The 11,862-nt window shown below is 42.7% G+C and overlaps 1 protein-coding gene across 6 annotated transcripts in view; it reads left to right on the top strand.

Moving 5' to 3' along the window:
- The first annotated feature begins 2,081 nt into the window (after positions 1-2,081).
- The window catches only part of tenm2a (teneurin transmembrane protein 2a), a 146,137-nt gene continuing 136,356 nt past the window's right edge, over positions 2,082-11,862 (top strand). For all 6 annotated transcript variants that reach the window (XM_070913300.1, XM_070913299.1, XM_070913298.1 and 3 more), the window contains exon 1: positions 2,082-2,307. In XM_070913300.1, coding sequence (XP_070769401.1) covers positions 2,082-2,307 — 226 coding nt within the window. The remainder of the gene's footprint in view (positions 2,308-11,862) is intronic.

Genomic DNA, 11,862 nt, shown 5'->3' with positions numbered 1-11,862 from the left:
TCACCTCTGTCTGAAATATCTACATGTCGTCCCCTCCCTGCTCTCCATGTGGGAAATGGTGTTTGTTGAAGATTGCTGAAAACAGAAACATCACATAAACCACTATGTTAGATTGTTTTGAAATTGTACCATCCTTACTTTGACATGTGGTGGGACCCACACGGCATTATAAATGCCAACGTGATTTGTGTTTAACGCACAGACAAAGAGTGGTGTGGAGCTTCTCATCTAACTTTTGAAAAGAAAGCGTATTTCCCAAAATGTTGAACTATTCCTTTAACATAATCCTAACCTCTATCATATGCACTCAACAGACACAAAGCCATGTTTGCCCATTGTTTGCATAATGCCAGTCAGAATGTCGCCACATTTCCTGAGCCAGTATCCCTCTCTGTTTCCTCACCCTCCATTCAAGGTACCAACACATTAGGGTTGAACTCCTAATAGCCTGTGTGATGGATGCTGGAGCATAATGAGCTCTTTATGAGACTTAATACCTACTGTTAATCAATGGACATAGCAGGGCACTTTTCAATACTACCTTCTAAGCATTTTAAAATGAGCCCTCATTGAATAGATTGACTCACATTCTGTATCCTTCTCTCTCTTTTTCTCCCTTCTCATTCTTCCTCCGTCCCGGCGTGCAATTAGTTACATCACATATTCGGAATCAAATGATGCCTGTTCTTTAGAAATGCCCTTGCCCGCACTGAAATGAATACATACCGTCCAGACTGAGGGATATTTTGATGAAAATGCAATGCTACGGTGTAATGCAGTGGGTGGACCAGACTTTCCTCGGCCTGAAGCAATAGAAACATGGATGACCTATTTATTACCATAAATATCCCATACAGGCAGCTGCTGGAAGCATTCCTGTCAATTACTGCTGGTTGTCGTATTGTTGTACTTTGATCTTTAGCTGCTAATGTAATGTGTAGCTCAAGGCCGCTGCTCTGGTATCATGCTGTATTAGCATCATAATCATGTATAATCTACATCCACAAGTATTAGATTGTAATAGATTAAAAGTGGACTGGTTGTGGTGCAATAGCACTGGACAGATCATGCGCCAGCACAGAGAAGGTGATGTCTTGATGCACATAGTTTAGCTGCATTACAAGTTGTATTACAAGCTGCGTCAAGGCCAGGTAACACTGTTATCTCAGCACAGGTACCTCCATACTGTATATGTGTATTTGAGTGTGTTTGTTTCTGGGTGTTTGTGACGTTGTGTGTGTGTGTGTGTGTGTGTGTATCTGCGTCTGGCTGTGTTTGATTATCCCTTACAGCCTCTAAGGGAGCAGGATTCATTCTCACTCTGATAATGAGGGAGAGACTAGAAATGCCCTCAAGTCATTTCTCCTCTTCTTCCATCCTTCCTGTTGCATCCGGCTGCTTTTCTTTCTTTCTCTCCCTTTACCTTTTTTCCAGTCTACATAATCTGTGTCTCTTTTCCCATCACTCCGTCTGTCTTTCCGCCCACATTTTTGCTTTCTTTATTCTCTGCCCCTTCTTATCACCGTTGTTTTCCCTTTGCGTGTCTGTATTCATGCGTCGCCGACATCAGCCGAGGACGACTGGGCCGTGTTTGAGTCACTCTCTGTTTTTATGTCATAGATTTAAATGCGGGCTGACCATTTTTCATCAGCGCGGTCGATGGTTCACTATCTCTGTGGACCACAGCGCTGGCAGCTCTGTTTCTCCCCACAATAGCCTTACTTATCCTGCATCAATAGTCCAATGTGTTGTATATTTGCCTGGTTGCTCAAATGTCCATTCGCCGCACTCCCTCGTATCTAACTTTCCCCGTACATTCTCCGGAGAGTGCAAAGCAAGAGTGAGTCACAGCAGTGCATCCATTAATTTTATACCAACCTTTTGCTGTCTTTTCCACTCTCTCCATTTCTCCCTCCCTCTATCTCTGTTTTCCAGGTGACTGAAGTGGAGATTGACATTACGGAGGCCCGCTAGGAGGCCCCTCCATCACTCCCCCACCACCTTCTCCTCCTCCTCCTCCTCCTCTGCTTCCATCTCTTCTCCCTGCATCCCTACCCCTCCCCTCCACACCCAACTTCAGCATGGATCTGAAGGATCGTAGGCACCGCTCCCTAACCAGGGGTCGCTGCTCCAAAGACACCCAGTACAACACCTCCTCCCTGGATGCAGATGAGTGCCGTGTGCCTACCCAGAAGTCCTACAGCTCAAGTGAGACACTCAAGGCCTTCGACCATGAGCAGAGGCTGCACTATGGGGGCTGTGTGACTGACCTGGTTCACCACGAGGCTGATGAGTACTCCAGGCAAGGTGGGTTTGTGGAGTAAAGCATCCCCTTCAAATGCTTTACAACACTGTAGTTTTGGGCTTTAATCGTACAGTGCTGGACTGGAGACATTACATGGACAATCAAGACAATTTTATGACTAAAGGAATGGTTACATAGATGAATAGAACATTTTGGGAAATGCACTTAATTTTCTTTCTCGCCAAGAGTGAGTTAAGGATGTTGATACCATTCTCATGTTGGTACGCTAACTATGTAGCTACAGCCAGCAGCCGGTTAGCCAAGGTTAGCATAAAGACTGAAAATAGGGGGCAACAGCTAGTCGTGTTGTGGTTTTACGGGTAGTTCTGTGTGGACCATGTGTTGTTTTTACAGTTTTCGTAAGGATTACACAAACTCATTTATGACGTATTAATTAAATACAGGTGCTCATAGGTGCATGCTTTTTTACTTTGGACTGAGCCATGATAGCTGTTTCCTCCTTCTTCCAGTCTTTGTGCAAAGCTAAGCTAACAGGCTTCTGTCGGTAGCTTCTTGTTTAACGTACAGACTTGAGAGTGGTATCCATCTCACTCTCGGCAAGAAGGCAAATAAACACATTTCCCAAAACATAAATTGTTAGAAGCATAGAAGAGATGTTTTTGCAGGCTTCATCAAAAAAGGAGTTTAAGAGGTGTAATATGGTTCTAGGGTTATAAACAGATAATGAAAAAGCAAAACTAGGCACTCAAGGAAGTAGCAATTTCCTGTCAATGCAGCTCCAGTAGGCAAGTAATATTCCTGTCCAGCACATATGGTTGAACCAAACACAGCTAAACCCTTTTAGATCCCTTCCAGTCCTGTCAAGTGATTCTTACATTACTTAACCCTCCTATTGTGTTCAGGTCAAATTTGACCCTTCAATTTCAGATGTGTGAAACCTACCATTATTTTTTTTCTGATCAAAACAAGGCTTCATTACATCCTCAACAACGGCCTTCTAAATACAATAAAACACATTTTTCTTAATGCCTTACATCTGTGGTGTTATGGGTCACATTTCATCCAGTAATAATTATGGGTTGTTTATGGAAAGAAATACAAAGTAATTGTTGCCAAACCATTATGAATAACACATATTAAAACAAAAAAACAAAATAAAAGTAAGAAAATCATTTAATAATGGCATAATAATATTATGTAATAAGATTAAAGAAATCATGCCAAGAGCGTCAAGCATTATTATTAAGCCTTATTTCTCCTTTTCTCATAGCAAATTATATACAGGTCATTCCTGACCCATAACACAACAGATGTAACAATAATTGTTCATTTCTATGTATTAAAAAAGTTGTTTTTGTTTTGTCTTAAATTTGACCCGCAAACACTAAAGGTGTAAACCTTGTTAAACACAATAGGAGGACATCTACTATCACACATTCAACAGCCACATTGTTGCGCATGTAAAGGTTTTTCTAGCTGATACTACTTTTAGCCACTGTGTGTTTCTTGCAAGGCCTCCGTGACAAGCTGTTAATGTAATCAGATGGTGTAAATGCTGCACTTTGCAGCAGAGGACCAAAGCAGACCTTTAGCACTGGAAAGCCTGTCATAATGAACTTCTGTATCCCCCGGTGAGCAAGTTAGCCGATAGGCCGATAGGTCATCTCTAAAGGGGTTGGCCTGCTCTCATAGGCATGTCTTTAAACTGTGTGTGTGTCTGTGAGTACGTGTGTGTTGCAGAGGGACATGAAACAGGCAGTATTGATCCCTGGCTAGTGAAAGGAGTCAGACTCAATGGGATTGATCTGTACTAAGCTCTGTTTTCTCTGCATGGACACAGACAGGAGAGGAAGAGAGCTCAGAGCAAAACAACACAACAATGCAAAAAGAAAAAAGAAAAATGACAGTAAAATCCCCATCAAAAAAGAAAACTATATATATATATTTATATGTGTGTGTGTGTGTGTGTTGGAGAATCTTTGATGGTATTTTCCAAATGAAACAGCTTCACTATCCTTTGATATGGTTGACCTACTGTCTACGTGGTTTCAAGAAATAAGAGAAGTGAACCAGTCTGATGGTAGTTTAAAGAAGAAAATGTTTAATGGCACACACACACACACACTTTTCTTTAAAGAAAAGAATACAACAGAAGAGCCTACTTTGTACTGCGGAGGCAAAGGTAACGATAGAAAATGGAGGATTGATTGGCGGGATGGATGGAAGACTGGAAGTCAGTGGTGTGTGCTGTTCGGACACACTCCACTGCTGCACTGAGCTGACCTCACACCAGGCGATAGCTGGTCGATACCACAGTCATCTCAGCCTATCAGCTCCCTCGAAAGCCCAGAGCCGCAGATGCATCGTGGGAAGTGTGGCCACAGGAGACCAACAGTGTTGCAGCACCATATGGACTGTGACACCACGGGACGAGGAGTAGTGCTGGAAGGAGGGAGGAAGAAAAGGGAGTTTGAGTGAGAAAGATGGAGGGAGAGAAGCAGCAGATGAATAGAGTTTTCTTCATCTTCCAAATGAATATTTTTGTAACTAGTACATGAGAGAGTGAGGAAACAATGTGTTCTTCTTTTGAACAGCTTGTAGTGCAGTGGCCAAGATGGTGAGAGCATACAGAAACTGTATTTTCTTCAACAGTAACTCCTAAAATTGGACGTTCAGGGGAGACTGAATTCAGATAATGTCCTTGTTGTTTTACTGAATATCCAACAAATGGTTTGAAGGGGAGGTTTGATATCTGAACTGACCTGTGACATTAGTCATTCATGCGCTGATGGGGCCACACCAGAAACTGTGATTAACTTTGATTAAATTATAATGATGTTGTTCTTTTGGTTGGGCAAGCCGTCGTGGCGTTTCTGCCTCTTGTTGAGAAGTTTTGAGGTCACCCGAAAGCTATTCTCAGACTGCAATTTAGCTTCGATGCTTATGTGCGGCACAACCAATTTACAGTTCTGTGGTGTGTTAATGCATATCGACTTGCCCTTATTGGTGTCATTAGATTCATGTGTGAGACAAAAAAAAAGGTGTGAGCCATGCACCCAGTGAGCATGTGCACTCACACACACTGTTGCTGAGTTTCATATTGAGTATAGCTTATTGACTCACCTGCAGTAGTTGGAGAAAAGCTCACACGCCTCTGACATTTATCTTGATGAGATGGTCACTGTTTTTGTTTTTTAGGTTCCATTGTCTGGCACAAATTGTCTGCAAATGCTGCTTAGGCTGAAATGCAGGCACAATGCACATTTTTTCGCAACCCTTTTGGGCTGCTTTGGTAATTCTGAAAGATCATTTGCATTAAGTTATGCGGTGCAAATTATTAGGAGTACAGCAGATGTCCTCGGGATGTTTCCCAAGCCAAATCAAGGATCTTGGGATGTGATTTTTGGAGCAACACTCCAAGAACACAAACATTTTTCTTCAATTATCAAAAGAATCTTTTCCACTGCACAGTTTACCGGTTTATGAAAGGTATGTTTAAGTTTTTGCTAGAAATTGTTGCTTTTCTCACTATATACTACAACTACAACTGCAGCTTACTGTAGTTGTAGTCTTTCTCCAAAGATATCATTGCCCTCTAAAATAACTTACTTACTGCACATCATTATGCATGAAAAGCTTCAATGGGATTTCAGTGTTTCCTGAAGCAGAAATTCAACTTAAAAAAGAACATCATCTCCCTTTGGAACCGTATTTGGAGTGGGTTTGGAGTCTTTGGGATGCTGTATATTTGTGTTTTGCTCCTCTGTGCCTCCCGGGCAAGAAATATTTTCCATGGACTTACCTCCCAGCCCATTAGGAAACGGTTTGCTGCTTTAAAAGGAGGTAAGAGGAGCTGATGTCAGTGACCTTTATTTAGACCCGCCCCAAGTCTACATGCTGGTAATGTGTTCCTCCTATACATCCAACATATTCTGCTGCAACAAAGTTTGTGCTTGCATCCAGTTTCAGAAAAATAAGTTACACCTTTCTGTGCTATATTTTCTACTGTACATCTGCATGAAAGACAGACAACAGACATAACACTACAAATTTCATCTCTGATATATGTGCAGTGTAGGGTTACATTTCTCAGTTGTCACCGAGAACATTTTAGTAAATTGGTCGACTGAGTTAGCTGTGTTCTACATCCCTGAATCACCACCCACATCTCGGATTTGTTCAGCAAGCTACATTCATTAAAAATAACGGTGACGAGGGTAGCTGAGATCGACACAGCTGCCGATTATCATGTGAGATGTGAAAGTTAAGAATGAGTAGGATTATGGTAAATGGTAGATGGTCTTCACTTTTATAGCACTTTTAAACCTTAACGGTTCCCAAAACGCTTTACAGATCAGGTCTCATTCACCCATTCACACACACGTTCACACACTGATGGAGGCCGAGCTGCCATGCAAGGTGCTGGCCCCCATCGGGAGCAACTTAGGGTTCAGTGTCTTGCACAAGGACACATGACGGGGGGAGCCAGGGATCGACCCCCAACTTGCTCTACCGGCTCTACCTCCCGTGCCACAGTGCTAACCACTGCGCCGCCCATTATCTATATTCATACAAAAAGAATCCCTCTCAGTCATCACTTATGATCCACTACAAGTGTGCGTGCCGGTGTCTGTATCTGCAGAGACCCTGCCCTCTCCCTGTATTTTCTTATTTTTCTGTGTTTGGGACTTTTCTGGGTGTCAACCTCTGGGCAGTGGGTGTGCAGCCCCCAGCCAATAACAGCGTGAAAGTGCTGTTGAATTGGACAATATATTGTTGTATAATGTCGAAATCATTTTGCGACTATACCGGGCTATATTTCACATTTCTGAACATGTCCAAATTTCGAATATATGCTTTCTGTTAGTAGTTTATTTTCATTGCCGTCCCAAACGGCTCCTTGCAGATTTTGATAAAGCGGGTTTGCTTGTGTATTTCAGCAGACCCCCCGCTTTCATTGGATCTCAACTCCGCTGTTTCCCCATTACACACTTATCACCTAGTCTGCTTGGATAAGCACAGCCAAATAACACATTCTCTCCTCACCATAACATGCAGCAGCCCGGAAAGCTCATTACAATTGTTCACTATTTAACACCATGAAACAACATATTTGAAAACATCAGTGATCCCAATAAGGTACAAGCCTCATTCATGTGTAACCAGTTTTGCTTACATGTTTGCTTTATTTTACATACAGAATTTGAACTTGTCTCAGTTCCTTGTCATATTTTTTCAGCGGTTTCAATTTGGGCTGAATATGCATGGATCACTGCTAAACAGATAATCCACAAATGACACACATACAAATATGACTAATGTGTAAACTCTAATATGCCACTCTGAGCTGTGCACAGAAGCACACTGCATCTCTACCCCCCTACTGCAGTCTTTCTTTGTTTGTCTGCAGTCTTTCACCTCTCTGTTCTCTCTCTATACTGTACATATCCTTTTCTCTCCGCCAGTCCTTCTCTGCAGCTCCTATTCAGCACATCCCAGGGGTGTGTCGGCCTTGCAGGTCCACCTCTAGACAGCAGGCATTATCACAGCCGCTGTAGTCTCTAGAAGCTTTGGCCTTTCCTTTTAGAAGGATCTAAATGAGCCCCTCTACATTCTCCTCTGCTGCTTTGCCCCCAAGGAGGGAAACTCACACAGAGAATCCACCACCCAGCTGCCTGCCTTACTGCCTGGACAACACTCAACATCATCTACTATCCCCACTCATTCTGTCTCTGTCCCTCTCTGAGGGTCTGCCTTTCCATCTCTGACTTTTTTCTCACTTTCTTTTATGTCCTCTTTTGCTCTTCTGTCACACCTTTCATGCCTGCTTTCTCTTTCTCATTCTTTTTTACCCCCACCTGTCTCCCACCCTCGCTGTTCCTGTATTGTTGCTTTAGTGATCATATCACACATTTTTTTATGTTGAGGTCTTCTCTATGGCTTTGAGAATGAGCACACTGTGTGTGTCTTTATGTTTGATTTCATGCACTATATGCTCTATAGGCTTGACCTCTCATCTTCACAGACATATAATCCGAATGAGCCCATTCAAACCTATAAGAGCAGACAGTATATATACTGTATAATGGCCATGTTTACCTCATTCTGCATTCCTTTTACTCCATCGACTTTGATGTGAAAAATGACTACAGTAGCCAAGGATTGCTTTGTCCAAAAACTCTGCCAAACTCTGCCACTTGCATCCTGGCATGATTTCCTCCGCTGCCTGTATTCAAGACCAAATGGCAAGGAAATGCACTGCTGGGTGGTCGGGAGGAGGCTTTAGCCTAGAGAGGCATCCTCTGCTCCTCTGGTCCTCTATATTCTTATTAGTATCTGCAAGTAACAGCAGATTGGATACAAGCTACCATTGCAGACTTCGTTCCATTAAGACAGATGTGTGTTGGTACACAGGTGGTACAGTAGGTACGGGAGTGAAGTTCTCTCTCACCACTGCAGAGACCCAGAGTTTGATTCCTGGTAACGGTGCCTTTGGACGGCTTCCAATGAGCACAACTGGTGTTCGCCGGAGGGAAGCCAGTGAAGGTTCTTGTCCTTGTCGCTTCACTAGCATAGTCTTCTGTTTAGTCGGGGCTCCTGCTCGGTGGGTTGAATTGGAGGGATAGTGTGTACCTACCATGTGTTATGCCTCCTGGTGAAGCTTATCGCTTGCAGCGGCTGATGACACCTTGTGTCACATAAGTTGCATGTGTCTGTCTGCAGCAAGTACAAAAATCCACATGAATAAAATGAAATAAAATACAGAATATGTGTTTGCACATGCCTGCGTGCGTCCATGCATTCTGTTGTGTTACAGTCAACCTGGCCAGCTGATGATCAAAGAGAGAACAAAGCAGCTGCGTGCTATTAAAAATAAATGGTGGCAAGATTAAATGCAATCCCTCCCCTCATCCTCCGATCCCGCTTTATCTTTGTCTTCTCCTCTGCGCCTCTGCCAGCTGCTGACACTCAAAAGCATCCCGTAGCTGCAGCAACAGAGCAGAGGAGTCGCTGAAGAATATCCTGGGGCCGACTCTACTCCACTCCTCCAATCCTCAACGCTTTCCCACTCACCCCATCCCCACATTCACTCTTTTATAGACAGGAAACTGTTCATGTGGGTTTGTATGCGTGGCTCCAAACACATGCAAGGAGGTCTGTAAAGGGGGACTTAACTCAAAGTAACATCTGGTCCAGCATTTGGCACTTGTGGATACACATTTAGGCTACTGTACATGTCAAAAGGGCCCATTTTACACACTCGCATTAGCTCTTTTCCCGGCTTCACGGACGTGACTGTAAAAACGGTGTGTGTTTGTGAATGAGTGAGAGTGATTAATAGTTTGTTTTGGGACTAAGTAGAAGGACTGGCGCTAAGTACAGGTCTATCAGAACCTGATGTGCTCTTGGGATTCACTCTATAACATTATCCACACAAACCAGAGTGCACCTCAGCTTAGATTGTCACATCCTGTCTGTGCTGTGAAAGTGAAAGTGCTAGCTATTAGCACTGATGTTGGCACAGTTGCATGCACACACACACACATGCAAACACTGGGTGAAAAATGAGACAAATAATAGGATGAGGCCAGGGAAATGCATGCTGAAGGTGCCAGCTATTTAGCACCGATGCTGGCTCTCATTCACACAGACACCCATGCGTGCGCTACACACGCACACACACACACAGATTGGGTAACAAACAAGACAATTAATTGACAGAGTCTGGGGAAATTCATGCTGACATCTGCAATTTTCTTAAACTAAAAATCATTTATTAGACAATGTTGTATGGGTTTTGTGAGAGTTCAGTTAATCTATGTTTACTATGTAATGACCCTCTTTGACTCTGTTTTGGCAGCTTTTGATAAATGAGGCAGATTGTAAATGTCAGTGTTATCAAGTGTTTTTTTTTTTTTTTCCGTTCTCAGCCGAGTCACTTGCTTCCTAGGCTGTAATTAAACATGTTCCCCAGCCACAGAGTTTAAATGTGTGTGTATGGGTTTGTGTGTGAGGATGTATGCCACGTCTCTTATACACTTGTTCGTCTTTTCTGATGCCGGTTCTGTCCGTGCTTTGGTGACAAAACCGATACAAATGCAAATTATTTGCTTTCCGACTGATGTTGCTGCATGTGTAGATAAACTTCAATCACTACAGGATTACCATGCAGATGAAGACACATTTCGTATTATGCTGTAGATTCAGGGGAAAGTGTTTCAGAAAGGGCAGATGTGAGAAGATGGAAGAATTCCATATATGTAAGTTATTATGGATGATGTGGTGTACTGATGTACAAAAATAACAGACGGGGCAGAGGCAAAGAATGCCACAACACGTCATGCTTATACCTAGCCCCATTCGTGACCTCGGCACTCCTTGTGTTACTCAGTGATTCGGTCACGTATTACTGTGCAAATCTTCGTCAATACTTTTTTGCCTGTTAACCAGCAGCAGGTTGGACCTTCAAAAAGAATACAGAAATACCATAAATATCTTTGGTAAATTCAACATTGCCCTTCTCCGCTGTGCGAGCTATGGTGGCCGGCGCAGTCTGTGGAAGTGTTATGATTTAAACCTTGGTCTCGCCTTAGCCAAACATTTTTCCATTCCATCATTCAAGGCCGACAGTAGACATCTGTGAGATCACGAAAATACAATCAAATATACAACTTGGTGTTGGATAACCCCTAAGGTTTGCATGGGAATGCTATGTGATGTAACATACGGAGTGCTGAAGTTACAAATGTGGCTAGCTTATACCACTCACCACTGGCAAAAACATAACATCTGTTTAAACTAGTGAATGTATGATGACATGAAGCAGAAGTGTTGTTGCTATGGTTACGTGCAGTGTAATATACCTTGCAGTGAGTTAGATTGCTGGTTAAACTGTTGACCAAAACAGTGTTTTCTGTGTCCATGGTTTAAAGGCCCTTCGTGAACATTTCTTATGTAGCCAAGCATAGCATCAATTAAATGAATAGACCAAAAATGAGATAGACCAGTGAAAACCAGGTCAGATCCCTGGGTGGAGGGGTGTAGCTGCATGTATTGCAATCTGTCTTTTTTGATAGAACCAATCAACAAAGTCAGACATTTTTCAGTCCTTAAGTGGGCTTGTAATGGACTAGAGAGCACATAGGAAAACATACAAAAAGAAAGGCAATGTGTATGTATGTGCCTTTACCTTCGTAATGTACAGCTTTGATAACTCCTTAACCTACATACAGAGACAGAGAGCTCTTTGTGAATCCCTGAATAAACCTCTTCCTCCTATTATACACTCCCTACTGACCTTACCTCACTATACACTGCATGGCCATTGTAGTCAATTGGCTATAGTACAGTGTCTGAATGTATTCATAGGTTGGGGTCTCTACTTCTCAGCAGAGAACATGTATAACGCCACGTCTCCCTTTTCAAATCTCCAGACTAATTGCGAAAATTAAAAAATTCCCCTTTTGAAGTGTGTCTGGGGCAGTACATGCCACATTAAGTTTTCAACATTCCCAAAAAAGCCTTTCATTTTAAAATTGATTTCTCGGGAGATGTAAGTGAAGTATTCCGGTTTCAAAGCAACAACGAGGCATGTC

The sequence above is a fragment of the Enoplosus armatus genome, chromosome 10 (genome assembly GCF_043641665.1).
Source record: "Enoplosus armatus isolate fEnoArm2 chromosome 10, fEnoArm2.hap1, whole genome shotgun sequence".
Classification (NCBI taxonomy): domain Eukaryota; kingdom Metazoa; phylum Chordata; class Actinopteri; order Centrarchiformes; family Enoplosidae; genus Enoplosus; species Enoplosus armatus.
Note: the sequence above shows the minus strand (reverse complement) of the source record. Positions and strands in the feature narration are given on the sequence as shown.